This window comes from Cricetulus griseus, chromosome 2 (assembly GCF_003668045.3).
Source record: "Cricetulus griseus strain 17A/GY chromosome 2, alternate assembly CriGri-PICRH-1.0, whole genome shotgun sequence".
Taxonomy (NCBI): Eukaryota; Metazoa; Chordata; class Mammalia; order Rodentia; family Cricetidae; genus Cricetulus; species Cricetulus griseus.
In genome coordinates this window covers 230,911,801-230,932,819 of record NC_048595.1, presented here as the reverse complement: position 1 = coordinate 230,932,819, position 21,019 = coordinate 230,911,801, and the positions used below count along the sequence as shown (strand labels likewise).

At 39.7% G+C, this 21,019-nt stretch overlaps 1 protein-coding gene and 1 non-coding gene across 2 annotated transcripts in view; one reads left to right on the top strand and one right to left on the bottom strand.

Annotated features, from left to right (window-relative positions):
* Nucleotides 1–10,427: 10,427 nt before the first annotated feature.
* The window catches only part of CUNH18orf63 (chromosome unknown C18orf63 homolog), a 38,931-nt gene continuing 28,339 nt past the window's right edge, over nucleotides 10,428–21,019 (bottom strand). The window contains exons 11-12 of the mRNA XM_027403756.2: nucleotides 11,368–12,387; nucleotides 10,428–10,511 (exon numbers count right to left, since the gene is read on the bottom strand). Of these exons, the coding sequence (XP_027259557.2) occupies nucleotides 10,428–10,511; nucleotides 11,368–12,387 (1,104 nt within the window). The remainder of the gene's footprint in view (nucleotides 10,512–11,367; nucleotides 12,388–21,019) is intronic.
* Nucleotides 13,114–13,216, top strand: LOC113830987. Its single transcript, XR_003483036.1, has one exon. It is a non-coding gene; the product is annotated as a U6 spliceosomal RNA (small nuclear RNA).

Sequence of the window (21,019 nt, the reverse complement as noted above, 5' to 3'; positions counted from 1 at the left end):
CGAGTTCCATCCATTTTCCTGCAAATTTCCAGATTCCATTGTTTTTTTCTGCTGAGTAGTACTCCATTGTGTAAATGTACCACAATTTCTCTATCCATTCTTCGGTTGAGGGGCATCTAGGCTGCTTCCAGTTTCTGGCTATTACAAATAATGCTGCTATGAACATGGTTGAACAGATGTCCTTTGTTGTATGAATGTGCTTCTTTTGGGTATATGCCTAAGAGTGGAATTGCTGGATCTTGTGGTAGACTGATTCCCATTTTCTTGAGGAGTCGCCATACTGATTTCCACAGTGGCTGTACAAGTTGGCACTCCCACCAGCAGTGGAGGAGTGTCCCCATTTATCTACATCATCTCCAGCATAAACTGTCATTGGTATTTTTGATTTTAGCCATCCTGACAGGAGTAAGATGGTATCTCAGAGTTGTTTTGATTTGCATTTCCCTGATGACTAAGGATGTGTCTTTCAGCCATTTTAGATTCCTCTATTGAGAATTGTCTATTTAGTTTTGTACCCCACTTTTTAATTGGATTGTTTGGTGTTTTGGAAACTAGCTTCTTGAGTTCTTTGTATATTTTGGAGATCAGCCCTCTGTCAGATATGGGGTTGGTGAATATCTTTTTCCAGTCTGTCGGTTGCCGTTTTGTCTTGCTGACTGTCTACTTTGCCTTACATCAGCTTCTCAGTTTCAGGAGGTCCCATTTATCAATTGTTGACCTCAGTGTCTGTGCTACTGGTGTAATGTTCAGGAAACGGTCTCCTGTACCAATTAATTCAAGGGTATTTCCCACTTTGTCTTCTAATAGGTTAAATGTAGCTGGATTTATGTTGAGATCTTTGATCCATTTTGACTTAAGTTTTGTGCAAGGCCATACATAGGCTTGGGTCTGTCTGCAGTCTTCTACATGTCTGCTACCAGTTATGTCAGCACAATTTGTTGAACATGTTCTCTTTGTTCCATCATATAAATTTGGATTGTTTGTCAAAAATCAAGTGTTCATAGGTGTCTGGGGTAATATCAGGGTTTTCAATTCTATTCCATTGGTCTACCTAACTATTTTTGTGCCAATACCAAGCTGTTTTCAGGACTGTAGCCCTGTAATAGAGCTTGAAGTCAGGGATGGTGATGCCTCCAGAAGTTCCTTTATTGTAAAGGGATGTTTTGGCTATTCTGGGTCTTTTGTTTCTCCATATAAAGTTGAGAATTGTTTTTTCAAGAACAGACATGTTTCTTACTCTCCTAGATATTTCTCAAGTCAATCAAGCTTGGCCATCACATACACTGTGTTGCAGTACTGATTTTCCTTCATCGGGTAACACATTACCCCCAACACTATCTTTTTTGTTTGTTTGTTTGGCTTTTTTTGTTTTTTGTTTGTTTGTTTTTTTAAGACAGGGTTTCTCTGTAGCTTGGGAGTTGTCCTGGAACTAGATCTGTAGATAAGGCTGGCCTCGAACTCACAGAGATCCACCTGCCTCTGCCTCCCGAGTGTTGGGATTAATGGTTTGTGCCACCAACTCCCGGCCCCCAACACTATGTCTTAAAATAGGCTTGAGGGTTTATCTCCAACAGTGTTTGTGAGTTTGGGATTTGAAAGTGGTTTGGGTGTGGGATAGATGGCCCCAGCAGGGCTCTTTGGGAGGCATTTTAGAAGCTTCTGGGTGTCTATAAAACACTGAATGAATTGTACATTTCTCCTCCCATTGCAACACTGACTGTATATAAACTGTTCCTCTATGCATTCTCAAACGTCTGGGTAAGTTTTGGGGTTGGGACACTTTGTAAGTTGACAGAGATCCTAAGACCTGTTTAGTTCTCAACAGGTCTCACTATAACACTCAGGTTTGCTTTTTAAGTTAACAAAAGATACTTTTCGGGTTCCCTTGTTCCTTTACAGTTAATCTTCAAAATGACACGTAGCTATTTGAGGTTCGCACTGGTCATATGTAAGCCTACTATGGAGCTTCCTGCCTCCACCTTTTAGTCTCAGTTCACCTCTTAGCATCTTCATACATATTAACTAAACTGGAAAAGGCTAATGATTTATACCAGAATGCACAAGAATTGACTTCTTAAGAACAAGTCCCATAAAGTAAAAGTCATATAGAACAACTATAGGCCAAAACTACAGCTCAATTCACTCTTCATTAACCTTTTCTAATGGAAATCCCTCCAATGGCCTGATGTAATTAGACCATCTAATCTCACGCTACCACAGCTCGTGTGTAAAATTTATACTCCAGTTCTAGCTAGCTCAGCAGTGATATTTTCTGAGAACTCTTTATTCCTAGATCTGGTTTAAACCCTGCAGTATTATCTTAGAGAAACATTTCAAAGTCTTACCGGTTACGCAAACTGAAGTCACACTTCACCTTGTACAGGAGAAAGGCCTTCTTACCAATGGATAGAATTCCCACATAGGGACAGATGAGGAAGAGGAGTCATGTCTTCTTCCATTCCTGTACTTCCAGGAAAGGAAACACATTTCATGGAATGGTTCTAGGACTCTCCCCTGCACAGCAGCTTTCCTAAAGAGGACCAGAGCCTAATAACTACAATAGGACTATCTTTCCTGGAGGAGAAGGGCTCAGCTCACCACACAGGAGCAACTTGCATGTTTATTCAGCTCAGGGCAGGTATATTTACCTTTCTTGTGTCTGCTAACTGTCTTGGAGACCAGGAGCCATAGAAAGTCTAACAATAAAAACCCAGGAATCTGAAGCCCTGAATCCTTAGTCTTGATCCTGCCACTCAGTTGGATGCATTGGATTGAGCAGATTTTAGAAATTCATAAGATTTTTTTAAACCTCAGAAGAAAAATTTATCATTTTATGAAATTTAGATGGAAAACAACAGCAAGATGCTTTTAATTACAAAATGTATTTAACAAACTATTATTGTATTTTTTTTCAGGATTTGGTAAAAATAACAATAATTTCCAGAAAGCTTTTTGAACTTGAAAATTAACTGTAAACATTTAAACTATCTTAGCTGCTTTTCTATTACCCTGGTAAAATACCTTGATCAAGGCAACTTATATGAGAAAGCATTTAATTTGGGGCTCATGCTCCATCATGGTGAGGAGCATGACAGCAAGCAGGCAGGAAGGCAGGCCGACAGACAGGCAGGCAGGAGGCAGGCAGACAGACAGGCAGGCACGAGGCAGGCAGGCAGGCCAGCAGGTAGGCAGATAGTGAGGACTAATGAAAGGGAACTATAATTCTGACAACTGACACATCATGCTTAAGATTCATCTGGAAGTATATTCAGAAATGCAAAATGATCAAGGGAGGCAGGTGGCAGGCAGGCAGGCAGCAGGTAGGAACCATAGCTGAAAGTGACATCTTGAGACACAGCTATGAAGCAGAATGCCAACAGGAAATGGCATGGGGTTTGAAACTTCAAATGCCCACCCCAGTGACACACCCCCTCCAATGAGGCCACGCCCCCAATCCTTCCAATTCCATCAACTAGGGACCAAGCATTCAAACATATGAGCCTATGGGGGACATTCTCATTCAAATCACTGTGAGCTATTTCCAAACTACAAATTTTCATTTAAAAAGGCTCACAAATATGCATCCCTCTATTTTTGTTAGTTTTCCAAGTAGAAGAAATTCAAGCCCATCTCATTTTCTGTAAGCTGGCTAATTTGTCCATATACTGAAACAATTTGCCTAAAGCAGTAATCACTCTTATTTTTTTTAAAGGATTTGCCTACTAAGGTTTTAGAATCATAACTAGTTTTTATTTCCCCTGACAATGTCAGGTATAGAAGAAGGAAGAATCAGGTAGGGATTGGGGCACACAAACCCTGTGCTTCTCCCTGATTCAGTTACATGCTCCACCATGCTGGTGGAGGTTCACAGAAAGTACAGGCTACATTACAAGGGAAGCTGGCTCCTAACACTTGCTCTCCTTTCTCGGCAGAAATCAATCATCAGGGTCATCAATGGCCTACACACAGCAAAACCCAGTAGTTGATGTCATCCTTCCTTCTACTCCAAAATCTGCTTTTCAAAAAAAAAAAAAAAATCTCATCCTTCTTAGCAATCAAGCCTCGAACATTAGAATCATTGTAGATGCCCTCTGCCCCAGGTGACAGGCTCTACCCCTCACAATACTACCCAGAACCGTTTTTAAACTTCCTTGCCTGCACCCATAGTGGTCTTGGCAGCTGTCATCTGCCTGGACTCTCAGCTGGTCTCCACCTTCGCTCCTATTCCCTGAGCCCCAATCTATCCATACCACCACAGCCAGAGTATCCTGTAAACCCTGTCAGATTGGACCACTCTGTGGAATAAAGCAAATGCTCTTCCCAGGGCCCACAGACTGGATGTGATCAGCTTCACTCTCCCTCCTTGGCTTCTTTAACTCCAGCCTCTCCAGGCTCCTTGATGCTCTTGAACCACAGGCTTCTTTATGCCTAAGAACCACTTCTTTCTTCCCTGCTGTAAACCAATGTCAACACTCCCCTATAAAAGTGCTCGACACATAGCAAATACTTTAATGAGTAACTGTTTTCTTTTTCGAGGCACGGTTTCACTGTGTCGTCCCGGCTGCCCTGGAACTTGCTCTGTAGACTGGGCTGGACTCAAACTCAGCAATCCACCTGCCTCTGCCACCCAGGAGCTGGGACTAAAGGGGTGTGCCACCACTGCCCAGCTAATGAAAAATCTTTTAATGATGCACTGAAGGTCCATTGAGAGTAAAACTCTGTGATGTACTAAGGACCTAAATGTACTGTAGTGGGAAAGGAATTTGCAGGGCCCCTAAGCCCTCCTATCTCTGTACAGTCATTGTGACATCTGAAAAGTACATTCACTTGAAATGGCTTTACTGTTTGTCATCTGAAATATTATAGAACACGAACATCTTAAGCATAAATACATAAGGGGCATGCATCTTTAAATCTTTTTATTGATTATTTATAACTATCAACAAATACTCATATATTAGCAAATCCAGCATAAAAGCAGATTATATGGAACTTGAAAACAGAGTGAAAACTGGTTGGTAAACTAGTCAAATAAAAGTCAACCACTGAGATACTAAAAATTTTTATCATATTTGTGACAATGAGTAATAAACACAAAGTAAAAATCATTATAACATAATAAAAAATATAAAACCAAATACAAATATACATGAGAAACATTACTTCATAACTTTAAATATGATTCTTGGCATTAATTTTGGCCTATTTCCATAAGTTTGTTTTGGTGTAGTGGTTAATTTCAAAGCCTTTGTATAAAGGCAAATATAAAACCATTTATGGTTTAAACCTGGAATGGTCCTATAATGCAGAATTGAAAAGTAAGAAAAGAATTTTTGGAAGGAGCCCATATTGCAAACAAAGCACCTAAACCTTTAAAAAGTAAAATTTTTTTTTCTCAATTGGTTATGCAATTATTTTGGCTCTCAGAAATTGAAGTCTTTTAAAAAATATTTTTTATTTTATGTTTATGAGTATTTTGCCCATATGTATGTGTATCATGTGTGTGCCTGGTGCTTGAGAGACTGGAAGAGGACATCAGATCCCTTTGGAACTCGAGTTACAGATGGTTGTGAGCAGCTTTATGGTGCTGGGAAAAACATGCATCCTTGACAAGAGGGGCAAATGCTCTTAACTGCTATCTCCAGCCCCCCCCCCCGCCAGAAATTGAAATCTTTAATATGAACCAGGATCTTCATGGATTTCTCGGGTGAATTTGAGCACAGAAATTTTGTGTGTATGTGTGTGTTTCATTAGAATAAATATTTCAAGACAAACATGTGCTTTATACAAAGAAACAGACTCATAGAGATTGTTTTTAGCATAGCAAGCCTTGCAAGTATGTGCACACTTGTCTAAAATGAAATACTAGTGCTTGGGATAGAGCTCACTTGGTAGAGTGCTTGCCTCACATGCACAAAGCCCTGGATTCCATCTCCAGTATGGCATAAACTGAGCATGCTATGATCTAGCACTCGGGAAGCAGAGGTGGGAAGAGCAGCAGTTCAAAGTCATTCTAGCCTATGTAATGAGTTCAAGGCCCTGTCTCAAAAGAAAAAAAGAAAGAAATACTATGTTGTCAGTTCTAAGTGGTACAGATTAATAAAGTCGAGGAAGAGGAATGATCAAGATTCTGTAAAGAAATGGGAAACACTATACACTGCTTCTGCAGTAGACACATCTTTTAACTAGTTTGTGAGTTGAGTAATATGACATCTTCACTGCCTAAGGCATAATGATGGAGCAGCCCACCAGGGAAGGATGGTCCAAGAATGACCACATGCAGATGACTGTGATGCCCACACATGCATATTTCAGTACGTCACTCTCAAAAACAAATGCATTTCTACACAAATCCTGCTCTTTACTGTGGTTGAGTCAGCTGGCTGTTTACAACGTGGGCTGCATGAGAAACGAGCACTTAAAATAGGCTTTGAGTTAAATGTCCATTCTCCCTATGAAGACAATAAGTTAGGAACTAGAGATAGTTCTGGAAAGTAGAAGGGCTCACAGTAAAGGTATGGATCAAGTTAATTACTAGGCACAACTCAGGGAGTGGGAGTCACACTCATAAATGGAGGAGGTTAGCACTTACTTTTGTTTAACTGCGGTGCTGTGATAAATTGGGAGCAACAGCAAACCATATTTAAACAATCATAGTTCAACTTACATTTGATTCCCTGCTGGTTCTTTTTATATGATGAAGGATTATTGTAGTAGGCTATTCAATGAAGAGTTTTGACTTTTAGAAACATATGCCAATTATATGTCATCAAATCCATCTGAAGCCTAAATGTTTGGAAAGTGGGGAAGATTCTCAATCAGTGAGAAGCACTACTTGTGACTCTCACATTCATTCCTTTAAATGCCAGAGTTGTGATTCTCACTTCCATTCCTCTAAATGCCAGAGTTGTGACTCTCACTTCCATTCCTCTAAATGCTAGAGTTGTGACTCTCACTTCCATTCCTCTATATGCCAGAGTTGTGACTCTCACTTCCATTCCTCTAAATGCCAGAGTTGTGACTCTCACTTCCATTCCTCTAAATGCTAGAGTTGTGACTCTCACTTCCATTCCTCTAAATGCCAGAGTTGTGACTCTCACTTCCATTCCTCTAAATGCCAGAGTTGTGACTCTCACTTCCATTCCTCTAAATGCTAGAGTTGTGACTCTCACTTCCATTCCTCTAAATGCCAGAGTTGTGACTCTCACTTCCATTCCTCTATATGCCAGAGTTGTGACTCTCACTTCCATTCCTCTAAATGCCAGAGTTGTGACTCTCACTTCCATTCCTCTAAATGCCAGAGTTGTGACTCTCACTTCCATTCCTCTAAATGCTAGAGTTGTGACTCTCACTTCCATTCCTCTAAATGCCAGAGTTGTGACTCTCACTTCCATTCCTCTAAATGCCAGAGTTGTGACTCTCACTTCCATTCCTCTAAATGCTAGAGTTGTGACTCTCACTTCCATTCCTCTAAATGCCAGAGTTGTGACTCTCACTTCCATTCCTCTAAATGCCAGAGTTGTGACTCTCACTTCCATTCCTCTATATGCCAGAGTTGTGACTCTCACTTCCATTCCTCTAAATGCCAGAGTTGTGACTCTCACTTCCATTCCTCTATATGCCAGAGTTGTGACTCTCACTTCCATTCCTCTAAATGCCAGAGTTGTGACTCTCACTTCCATTCCTCTAAATGCCAGAGTTGTGACTCTTGCTTCCATTCCTCTAAATGCCAGAGTTGTGACTCTCACTTCCATTCCTCTAAATGCCAGAGTTGTGACTCTTGCTTCCTTCCTCTAAATGCCAGAGTTGTTGGTGGAGGACAAACAGGTGGTTCTGGACGCTTGGTTCATCACATATATAACCCTAAGCCTGAGCCATGGGCCCACATGAGTTTGCTAAAGACTAGACTCAGCCTTCGGGGCAAGTCCATCCTTTTCTGAGGTGGACACAGAACATGGCTCACTACCTGACATCTAGCAGGACCAATGTACTGATGGGCATAGAAATTTCCACTACAATAAAGGCTCTAATTCTGTAGTAAAATTGAACTCATGTCTCTGGTGGCTTCCTGATGGTCACATATAAAAACAAAAGTAAAATTTAGTGGCAATATAGCACATCATGAGCCCCCTAAATAAACATTAAAACCATTTGCCCAAGATTGTGAAGAAATATGGTGATTACAAAGCAGTCTTCTTTCTAGCATAACTTCGTCATATGGTCACTTTGGAGACAAACATAAGGGGTACTCTCAAATTGTACAGTATAAATACACACATTCTTTCTTTAAAGTCCTCTATACCTTATTATATTCCAGAATGTTCATGAGTGAAATTACGTAATTCATTGAATTTGCTTTAAAATGTTACAGTAGAGAGTGTCTGGGAGGAACAAAGGAAACAATGCCAAATGATCTGGGTGACAGGCACTTAGAGTTTCTTCATGCTGCTTTTTGTTGTCTTTGTACTACTGTATCTGTGAAGCTCCCACCCTTTGACAATAAGACAGAATCACTTCAAACAAATTTCAGTAATAAAAATAGTAAAGGCAAAATAAAGGTATTTTCAACTATCAAAAGTACTACATTGGATGAGGTGGCACCTGGGAGACAGAGGCAGGCAGATCTCTGTGATTTTGAGACCAGCCTGGTCTACATAGAAAATTCTAGGATATCTGGAGCTACAGAGTGAAACTCTGTCTTTGAAAAAAAAGTGGGGGGGTTGGAGAGATAGCTCAGATGTTAAGAGCACTGACTGCTCTTCCAGAGGTCCTGAGTTCAATTCCCAGCAACCACATGGTGGCTCACAACCATCCGTTATGAGTACTGGTGCCCTCTTCTGGTGTGCAGATATACATGGAAGCAGAATGTTGTATACATAATAAATAAATAAAATCTTTTTTAAAAAAAGAAAAAAATAGTGTCCCATATAAGAAAATTTGGTAACTTACAATATTCTGTATACAACAATTTACATGACTTATAATACTGAAAGGTTGTAAACAACTTAGGTATTGATCAATAGAAAGCTAGTCAAATATGGCATACCACATCCAATAAAATACTATGCAAAAATGAGAAAGAAGAGAGTGGAGTAAAGCAAGAAGTCCCAGGGCAGCACACACAGTCTTCTTCTTGCCTTCAGGCAATGTCTGGAAGAACTTCATTAGTGTTCTGAGTGATCATACCTGAAAAGAGCAGTTGTAGGTAGAATTTTACTCTTTAGAAATTCATTATTTTATGTATATGGATGTTTCCTGTATATATGACTATGTATCATATGCAAGCCTGATATCCACAGAGTCCAGAAGATGGCATTATATCCCCTGGAACTGGAGTTATATATTGTTGTGAACAACCATGTTGGTCCTGGGAATTGAACCCAAGTCTTCTGGAAGAGGAGTCAGTACTCTTAATGGCTAAGCCATCTCTCTAGTCTACAATTTTCAAAAACTCATTTATTGAACTACTCCATATTACTAAAAAATTTCAATAGAAGTATGTACTAATTTTATAGCTGGGGGATCACTATAGAAACTACAATTTTCTCATTGTGATATTCTTCCTAATAGAATGGTTTCATGTTAACATTATTACAGGCATTAAGTAATTCAAAATGAGAAAGGGACCATACTTCTGAGAAGATGAAACCTTGAACAGATTTCTCTTATCTCTAAAAATGCAAATAGCCATTTTCAAGGCACATACAATATGTTCCTCAGACACATGAGAGCATTAAAATGAAGATGTTTAAAACTATATAAGATACCACATCATAACATTTATAGGAATAGACTTAGGCACCTTTCAGTTAACTCAAATCAGGTTGAAGATTCTATTAGCTATAGAAAGAAATAGCATTTGGAAAAAAATGTTTTCTAGTTTATTCTTAAAGAATCAGAATGTATGCCAACAATTTTATGTGAAGAATATTTGTGCATGTTTTACTAATGTTTGCTCTTAGAATAGAACAGATGGCAACAAGGAATAAAATGTTATTTCCAGATGTACAGTTTTGTGGATTTGGATCCAAGGACCCAGAATAATAATTAAATCTCAAGTTTAAGCATAGCTGGCACTGTAGCACTTTGGGAGTAGATTGCAACTTAATTATTAGCGCTGGGACTTCACTTGAGGTCTGATATTTGGGTCATGACCAAGCAGAAGAACATTTTAGTAGGGTCATAGGCTTGCATATTCAGGCAGCTGCTGTGGCTGCAATGCTGGCTCTGGCTTCCTGGTCAGTGAGACCCCAGGAGTAAAGAGAAGGGAGTCTGTGGGGTCCTTTCTGAAAGCTATTCTTCTTTGGGTCTACACAATGGAAAACAGTTGTCTATTCACAGGGTAAGCTGTTCCTATTTTCTTGCTAATTTAAGTGTAGCCATCTCTATATAAGTAATTTAAGTGAAAGGAGGACATACCATTGCAGTTACATGGTGGGCAGTCTCTGTTCCACACTGTACTCAGCCCCAGGAATGCTGAGGGAATTCTTAGGTTTTATTGTATTGGATGCCTGTATCAAATTGAAGAACAACATTTTGTTACAAATTAACCATTTTACTAACAGTTTTGATTCTTAAGCAAGTTAGTCTTTTTAAAATTCTTTGAAAATTTCTTGCATGTATATAGTGAATTTTGGTCATTTTCATTCCTAGTACCTCCCCAAGCCCTTCTCCCTCTTCTACCAAAGTCCTTTAAAACAAGTCTTTCTCCTATTCTGATGTCTTTATTTTGCTGACCAACTGCGTTTAATTTTGGTTACTTGCATGAGCATGGTGGGAAATTATTTGCTGGAGCATGACCAACATGTCAGTGACTACACCACCGAAGAAAATGATACCGTCCCCCTAGCACCCTTAACAGCTCATATTTTCTCAGAGTGGGTGGGAACTCATGAGCCCCTTTCCCATCCAATGACATGTTGGTGGGCCCAATCTTCTGCAGGTCTTTTGCAGGGAAACCATAGCTACAGTGAATCCATCGGTACAAGGGACACTGTTGCATACCCCCCCACCCCCGCCCATCCTCCAGCTCTGTCATCCCTTCTGTCTTTTTTGTTGTTGTTACTTGTTGTTTTTTTGAGACAGGGTTTCTCTGTGTAGCCCTGGCTATCCAGGAACTAGCTCTTGTAGACCAGGCTGGCCTCAAACTTACAGAGATCTGCCTGCCTCTGCCTCCCAAGTGCTGGGATTAAGGGTGTGTGTGCACCATAGATAGTGCCCCGACAGATGTCCTTTTTAAGGTGGAACAGAGTGGTCATTCTTAATTACCAAATTTCTACATCAACTTGGGCAAGTTATTTCCATTCTTATTTAAGGGTCTAACCTATTATGAATTTTTCCAGATTGGAAGAAAACTCAGATCTTCACCTGTTTCTTAGAAGAACCAGGTTGCCTCAGATTCACAGCATTAGAACGATGCTTTGTAGAAGATTTTGAAGACTCGAGGCATAACTTCCGTCTGTTCTTCTGGGATGCTTTGCTCGATATCAGGCCATGTTCAGCTCCATCTGCTTCTCTAGTTAGATTTGCCAATTGTTGCTGGTGTACTTGGGAGTCTTCAGTTCCTAAGTCTGATTCAAAAATGTGTGGCTGGCTTTTGAGTTTTAGGGACTCATGGCTTTTCCCTAAAATCTGTGTTATAAAGCTGCTTGTTAAATTGTCTTTTCCGTTGGTGTGGCTGTCAACAGCATTTCTTATCGAGCTTACATTGTTACTTGACATTTGTGTCATGGCAGTAGTAGGCAGTGGTCTACTTTCACTGAGGTGCACTGTCAGTTTAACATCAGAAGAGAGATGTTCCTTCTGGCGCTCATAGGTATCAGTGATTCTCCCTAGCGGAGGTTTGAAGCTCTTCCGATTTAAATTCCTAGCCTGTACCTGAATGTTACTGTCTGGTCTTTTTCTAGTAGCTGAACCTAAACTTGGTTTGCCTCCCTGGGTTACTCTAGTTTTCTGTGTCAGTAGGGTAGGTTCTGTAACAGTGCTCTGTTTTCTTCCCATGTTGCGAAGCGCTGAGATGTCTTTGTTTGCTTGCTCAGATTTCCTTCTGAAGACTGGTATAAATGCCGGGGCTCTCTGACTTTGTGAGCAAGGATGACTGCGTTGAACTTGTGTATTTTCTCTGCTGAGCTTTGACTCCCCCACAAGTAGCTGTGGTGCCTTGAGAGGCCAGGAGGGCTTTCTGTCCCGAGGAGAACCTGGCTGGAAGCACCCAGCTGAAAACAAGCCTGAGCACTGCTGGCTGACAAAGGGCTCCACCTTGTGGTTGGCTGCTGTTGGCTGTGGAACTAAACATAGAGGCCCTGTGGGGTTCAGCAAAGTGGCTTGAGTTAGAGAAGCTCTGAAGTGCTTTTTCGTCGTCAGATTGGGGGCTTTGACTTTGTTTTCCTGGAAGGATAGAGATTAGGGGAATTTATGTAATAATTATAAGTGAAAAGAGAAGGAAAACACAAAGTATCAGGATAAGAATACAAAGTAACACTAAAATGCATAGGACCATTGAAAAAGAGACTATAAATGAGCGTTTCGGTGGAATGTGTAGATTTTTCACCACACACTGAAACCCTAAGTGAGTCAACTGTAAAAATCACACGCAGCTACCAAGTCCAGATGTGCTCAAGTATGCTTCTGGTTTCCCGAGCTTCCTGTCTTTCACCATTCTCTGCTGTGGCCTCTCCTTTCTTTAAAGTCCCATCTCCTATGGGTCCTCCACCAGTAATGACCTCTTATTTCAATTTTCAAGGCTCCATTACTAGTTGGTATTTATTAGTCATTTAAAAACAGCACAAGGTCGTGTGGTCTAGTGCTTTAGTGTGGAGTATAAGAACTATGGTTCATTTATTCTTATCTCTTCTAAAGTTCTGGGAAATATTCGCTGAAATAATCTAACAGAGGGGTGGATGCATCTACACGGAACCTTTAAGTGAGATTTTGACTTCAGGGCAGGCAGGGCTGCCTGTCTTAAGCCTGCTTGTGCTTTTAGGTCTACCACAGTTCTGGTGCCTAGCAGTGACTCAGCAAATATTTGTCAGACTGACTGTTAGATACAGGAAAGTGATCCAAGCATGTCCTCTCCTTTAAAAACTCTGTTTGCATATAAAATCAAGTTTTACCATGCTCACTTCTGAGCACACAGAGTAAAACTGTAGCAATACTGAGTTTAGTATGGCCCCTGCACAAGGGTGACAGGCAAATCTGTGGAGTGCTCCATATTTAGAATAGAGAAACAAAAAGAAATAAATGTTCCCATTGCACCATTCTAGGTGCACAACTGGGAGGCCTCTAGCACACTTACCACTGAACTGGATGATACAGCTGTCACCTACCTTGTCTTCATCCCACACAAAAATAAAACTTTGTACTTTGTGAGGAATAATTCACACTTCTCCTTACACTGGGATTCTGGTAACCTCTGCTCTATTTTCTTTTGCTATGCACCTGCCCGTTCTAGATACTTCATATGAGATCATACAATATTTTCTTTTAGTGTTGGCCTTATTTCAACTAACATACTATTTTTTCAAGATTCACATATGTTATATACATATCAGAATTTCTTTTCTTGTGATTGACTATTCCATTGTATGTATACATGACAGTTTGCTTAACTGTTCAGTTGTTGATGGAAAGTATCTCTAATGTTTTGAAATAAATGCATACTGGGCTTTAGCTTCTATAGAAGAACAATTGCACTAGTTAGCTTTTTTTGTCCACTTGCCATAAGCGAATCACGAGGGAATAGGGGGATCTTACCTGAGGAACTACTTACATCAGATTGGCCTATGAGCATGCTTATAGAGGTATTTTCTTAATTAATCATTGATATATGAGGGTCCAACCCACTGTGGTGTTCCTCAGTTACATAAGAAAGCTGGCTTAGCAAGCCATGGAGAGCAAGCCAATAAGTATCATTTCTCCACAGTACTTGCCTTTGCTCCTACTTGAATTCCTACTCTGAGTTTCCTCTTCTCTACAAAGAGTACTAGATAACCAACATACTTCCCCACAAACCACAAACCACTGTCCTTGCCTCATACATGCTATGTAAGCACACAGGTGCTGTCATGAGAAAGATTCTTATGTTTAGCTGAAATTCCACCAAATACATTGTCAAACTGATGGAGTCACTCTGGAGAGCAAATATTTGCCCATTGCCTTGAAAGAAACATATCTAGGAATGAAGTTGATTATAGATAAGTAAAGAACACTTGCTTTTTAGATCCTTGGGTTTCACAGACTGCATGTTGTTTTTTTTTTAATGTATTCATTACCTGAGATACACAAAGAAAAACTCTAGGCAGATTTGGATAAGGACAAATACAAATTCTAGGAAAATGTGTGTCTGGGCCTGAGATATGTTATATTCACACCAGCTTTTCTACACCTGTCTGAAGTGCACATCTGGTGAGAGGAGTTTCCAGGAGACTGTTTTGATCCCTCTCTTGTCAATATATTATTCACTCATTGTTTTAATTTTTAAAATACCATATGTAGCCAAAAGGGAGGAAACTTTTAGGTTTCTATTCAAATGTATAGAAAAAGCAAAAAGGCCTATGTAAACAGCAGATGAGATAATAAATAATTCACAGAACTTAAATAATCTTAAATTGTCAGCAAACTGAAGCTTTGTGACGCCATGAGCCAATTAAAAAGCATATGCTTCACTATTCATCTAGATGTTGTTGGAAAATGTAGCTTGGTAGAATTTTAATTTCCTAGTTGTACATATGAATACAACTTTGTTTAATGATACAAAATTATATGAACTAAAAGTTTTACAGATATCCAATAGAATCCCAGTACTAAGGCAATTGTTAAGAAGAACTTGAGAAGTCTACCACTTATGTAGGCTATGTGGTTGGATGTCACTGAAGGGTAAAGTCTTTCTGTTGCTTCCAGGCATTTGGTGTGGAAGATCAGGACAGTGTCTTCCTTCCTGTTAACCATAAAACATCCGGGAAGGTTGAGGCAAAAAGGGGACAGTATGCTAAAGTTTAGCAACACACACACACACACACACACACACACCATGATTGCTGAACCTGGAGATAATGTAATCCAGGGTGGCACACTTTGCCTAAACTAGAAGTAATGGGCAGTGTTATAGAATGTCAGGGTAGGGAGAGATAAAATATTTTAAAAGAAAACTGAAAAGTAACCAGAGTGACTAATCAGATGTTCATTATAATAAATAAATTAATAATTAATAAATTAATAAAAAGTCTGGTTCTATATGCAGCACCACACTTGTGGAAAGCTCAAGAGTGTTATGCAACTTGGGTATTGTCCCCCATGAGGAGCAATGGTCTCCTGACAGGGTTGGCTTTAGCTGTGGGAACATGGTTTGGCTGCTAATTTCTCTGCTTCCTTCACAGAGCCCCCTGTGTAGCTCCGAAGGGCTGACTCTGACAAACATGTGTGCCCTGGACTCCACCCTAGAATGCTTCCACTGCCCAATCTGGGACAAGTGCTCTCATCACCACCACTGTCACCTCACCCCCTTTTCAGCTGAGGAAACTAAGATAAAAGAGATCAAAGGTCTGCTCCAAATCACACAATGGCAAGGGATTTGGATCCAGACAGCCAGTCTTCAGAGCCTGAGCTCTCAGCCAGGAATCTAAGGTTTATTTTAATTCATTTTCTTGATTATTGTGCTAAGAGTCTGACCAGGCTTCAACTGCAAGTCAGAAATGTGTTGACTTTGTGTTGGTAAGGACACTTGAGCAATTGAGAAAGCAATTCTTAATCCCAAGAATCCCTACTGAAAATTAAATGAGGTAGTATACATAGAAGCAGCTGGCATATAGAATAACAGGCATAAGTAGAATAAAACCTTATTGTTAACGGCAGTGTGAAGACAAGAATTTCAGCTAAGTGCAGCTGTACAATTATGAAGAAAAGCTTTGCAAATTGCCTGGATTTACTACTCATTGAACAGATATGGGCTGAAAATATGATGTATGCAATAAGTAGTCAATACAAATGTATGATGTAAGTGTCTATTTAGCAACAATTTCTTAGATTGGATTTGGCAAGCAATCTAATTTTTAAAAATTCGATGCCAGCCAGATATGGTAGTTAATGCCTTTAATCCCAAGGCTTGGGAGGAATAGCAGGCAGATCTCTGTGAGTTTAAGGTCAGCCTACTCTACAGAGTGAGTTTTAGTACAGCCAGAGCAACATAGTGAGACTTCTGTCTAAAAAAAAAATCCATACCTTTCTTAATTTTAAGACTATAATATAGGTATCAAATAGGCATTTGTCCACTGACACTCCTTTTCAGGAAAGCATGTTGCAGAGTGAAGGGGAATAAGGGGCTCTATACAGCTAATGAAGTACTCATGCCTAACAGGCTATAAGAATATTTATCAAGCCCTGAGGACCAAGCGACCCTGACTCTGCTGAGATCACTGGGTTACTCCTGCCCCCACACAGGGCAGAGGTATGGCAGAGGTGAGCTGCCTTGGGCCCAACTTCCACCTGCCCACTCTGGGAACTCCCAGCCTGGGGCCTGTAGGCAGATCAACTTGGCCCCTGAGAATCAAGCAACACTGACTCTGCTGACATCTCTGCACTAGTCCGGCTCTCACCCTTCTGGAGAGCAAGTGCCTAGAACCCACCTGCACCCACCTTGAGACCCATCAGGGTATTGGAGCTAATTGCACCTACTGGAAGAGAACCTTGGACCCATACACACCAGGAAAGGAAGAGACATCACCTGCACCCACTGGAAGAAGAGATGGGAGGACGACAATATAAGAACATATCCAACAACAGGAAAACCAATATGACACTGCCAGAGACAAGGGACTCTACACCAGCAAGACCTGAACATCCCAACACAGATGAAGCAGAAGAGAGCAACCTTAAAAACAACTTCATGCAGATGATAGAGACCCTGAGAGAGTAAATCAGAAAATCCTTCAGAGAAATGGAAGAAAAGACATGCAAGAAGTCAAGGAAAGCCAAGTAAATACAATTAAACAGCTGAAGGAAACAGGTCAAGACCTGAAAACTGAAACAGAGACAATAAAGAAAACATAAACTGAGGACATGCTGGAAGTGGAAAAGCTGAGTAAACAATCAGGAACCACAGATGCAAGCATAACCAATAGAATGCAAGAGATGGAAGACAGAATCTCAGTTGCTGAAGATAAACTAGAGGAAATAAATTCATCAAGCAAAGAAAATCATAAGTCCAACAAATCCTTAACACAAAATATCCAGGAAATATGGGACACCATGGAAAGACCAAACCTAAGGATAATAGGCATAGAAGGTGAAGAAACCCAACTCAAAGGTGCAGAAAACATATTCAATGAAATCATAGAAGAAAACTTTCCCAACCTAAATAAAGACATGCCAATGAAAGTACTAGAAGCCTACAGAACACCAAATAGAGTGAAGACACCACAAAAGAAAGCCCCCTCTGCACATAACAATTAAAACAGCAAACATATGGAATAAAGAAAGAATATTAAGAGCAGCAAAGGACAAAGGACAAAGTAACATATAAAGGCAAACCTGTCAGAATTACACTGGACTTTTCCATGGAAACTCTGAAAGCCAGAAGGACCTGTATAGATATTCTACCTACACTAAGAGACCACGAATGCCAGCCCAGACTACTATGCTCAGCAAAGCTTTCAATCACAATAAAGGGAGAAAACAAGATATTCCACGACAAAACCAGATTTAAACAATATGTAACCACTAATACAGCCCTACAGAAAGTACTGGAAGGAAAACTCCAACCTAAGGAAATTAACTACACTCACAAAAACATAGGCAATAGATAATCCCAGTTTACGAAAACCCAAAAGAAAAAGTATGGGTAAATCCACATACAATACCACTACCAACAACAAATCAAAAACAAACAAGAATAAGCACTCAATGGTCTTTAATTTCCCTCAATATTAATGGTCTTAACTTGTCTGTAAAAAGGCACAGGCTAACAGAGTGGATTCGAAGACAGAATCCATTCTTCCGCTGCATACAAGAAACTTCAAAGAGAGACATTACCTCAGAGTAAAGGGTTGGGATAAGACATTCCAATCAAATGAATCCCAAGAAACAAGTTGGGGTAGCTATCCTAGTATCTAACAAACTAGACTTCAAACTAAAATCAATCAAAAGAGATGAAGAAGATCATTTCATATTCATCACAGGAAAAATCCATCAGGAAGAAGTCTCAATTCTAAACATCTATTCCCCAAATACAAAGGCACCAACGTTCCTAAAAGAAACATTATTAAAACTCAAATCGCAAATAAGACTTCACACAGTTTTAGTGGGAGACTTCAACACCCCACTCTCACCAGTGGACAGGACCATCAGACAGAAATTTTTCAAAGAGACAAAGGAACTAACAGAAGTTATGACCCAATTGAGATTAACAGACATCTATAGAACATTCCATCCAAACACAAAAGAATGTACCTTCTTTTCAGCATCACATGGAACCTTCTCTAAAATTGACCACAACTCGGCAGCATAGCAAACCTCAAGAGGTACAAAAAAATTGGAATAACCCCCTGTGTCTTATCAGACCATCATGCTTTAAAGTTAGAATTCAAAACAACACAAATTGCAGAAAACCTACCAACTCATGGAAATTGAACAACACGCAATTGCACCATTCCTGGGTCAAGGAAGAAATAAAGAAAAAAATTAAAGACTTCCTACAATTCAATGAAAGTGAAGACACAACATACTGAAACTTATGGGACACTTTGAAAGCAGTATTAAGAGAAAAGTTCATAGCTCTAAGTGCTCACATGAAGAAAATAGAGAATAGTCACACCATAGAGTTGATACCACAGCTGAAAGCTCTAGAACAAATGGAAACAAATTCACCCCTGAGGAGTAGATGCCAGGAAATAATCAAATTGAGGGCAGAAATCAATAAAGTTGAAACAAAGAAAACAATTCAAAGAATCAATGTAACAAAGAGTTGGTTCTTCAAGAAAATCAACAAGATAGACAAACCATTATTAAAACTTACCAAAAGGCAGAGAGAGAACATGCAAATTAATAAAATCAGGAATGAAAAGAGGGACATAACTACAGACACTGAGGAAATCCAGAGAGTCATCAGGTCATACTTTGAAAACCTGTACTCCACAAAATTGGAAAATTTAAAGGAAATGGATAATTTTCTGGACAGATATCACTTAACAAAACTGAATCAAGAACAGATAAGCAACTTAAACAGACCCATAACCTCTAAGGCAATAGAAGCAGTCATCAAAAATCTCCCAACCAAAAAAAGCCCAGGGCCAGATGGCTTCAGTACAGAATTCTACCACAAATTCAAAGAAGAGCTGATACCAAAACTCCTCAAATTGTTCAATAGAAGCAGAAGGTTCACTGCCAAACTCTTTTTAAGAGGCTACAATTACCTTGGTACCCAAGCCACACAAAGACACAACTAAGAAAGAGAACTACAGACCAATATCCTTCATGAACATAGATGCAAAAGAACTCAATAAAATACTGGCAAAGCGAATCCAAGAACATATCAGAAAAATCATCGACCATTATCAGGTAGGCTTCATCCCTGAGATGCAGGGTTGGTTCAACATTCGAAAATCAGTCAATGCAATCCACCATATAAACCAACTTAAGTAGAAAAACCACATTATCATCTCACTAGATGCTGAAAAAGCCTTTGACAAAATCCAACACCCTTTCATGATAAAGGTCCTGGAGAGATTAGGAACATACCTGAACATAATAAAATCAATATACAGTAAGTTAAGAGCAAACATCAAACTAAATGGAGAGAAACCCAAAGCTATTCCTCTAAAATCAAGAACAAGACAAGGCTGTCCACTCTCTCCGTATCTCTTCAATATTGTCCTTGAAGTTCTAGCTAGAGCTATAAGACAACAAAAGGAGATCAAGCGGATACAAATCGGAAAGGAAGAAGTCAAGCTTTCACTGTTTGCAGATGATTTGATAGTCTACATAAGTGAACCGAAAACTCTACCAGGGAACTCCTACAGCTGATAAACAACTTCAGCAAAGTGGCAGGATACAAGATTAACTCAAAAATATCAGTAACCCTACTATATATGGACGATAAATGTGCTGAGAAACAAATCAGAGAAACATCACCCTTTACAATTGCCACAAACAACATAAAATACCTTGGGGTAATGCTATCCAAAGAAAGTGAAAGACATGTATCATAAAAATTTTGAGTCTTTAAAGAAAGAAATTAAAGAAGATTCCAGAAAATGGAAGGATCTCCCATGTTCTTGGATAGGTAGGATCATCATAGTAAAAAAAATGGCAATCTTGCCAAAAGCAATCTACAGATTCAATGCAATCCCCATCAAAATCCCAGAACAATTCTTCACAGACCTTGAAAAAACAATTCTCAACTTTACATGGAAAAACAAAAGACCCAGGATAGCCCAAATAACCCTGTATAATAAAAAAACTTCTGGAGGCATCACCATCCCTGATTTCAAGCTCTATTATAGAGCTATAGTCCTGAAAACAGCTTGGTATTGGCACAAAAATAGACAATAGACCAAAGAAATTGAGTTGAAAACCCTGATATTAACCTGCACACCTACTAACACTTGATTTTTGACAAAGAAGCTAAAGCTAAACAATGCAATAAAGAAAGCATCTTCAACAAATGGTGCTGGCATAACTGGATGCTGGCATGTAGAAGACTGCAGATAAATCCATGTCTATTGCCATGCACAAAACTTAAGCCCATATGGATCAAAGACCTCAACATAAATCCAGCCACACTGAACCTTCTAGAAGAGAAGAACCTTCTAGAATACCCTTGAACATAACCCCAGTAGCACAGACACTGAGATCAACAATTAATAAATGGGACCTCCTGAAACTGAGAAGATTCTGTAAGGCAAAGGACAGTCAACAAGTCAAAACGACAGCCAACAGATTGGGAAAAGATATTCACCAATCCCACATCTGACAAAGGGCTGATCTCCAAAATTTACAAAGAACTCAAGAAGCTAGTCTCCAAAACACC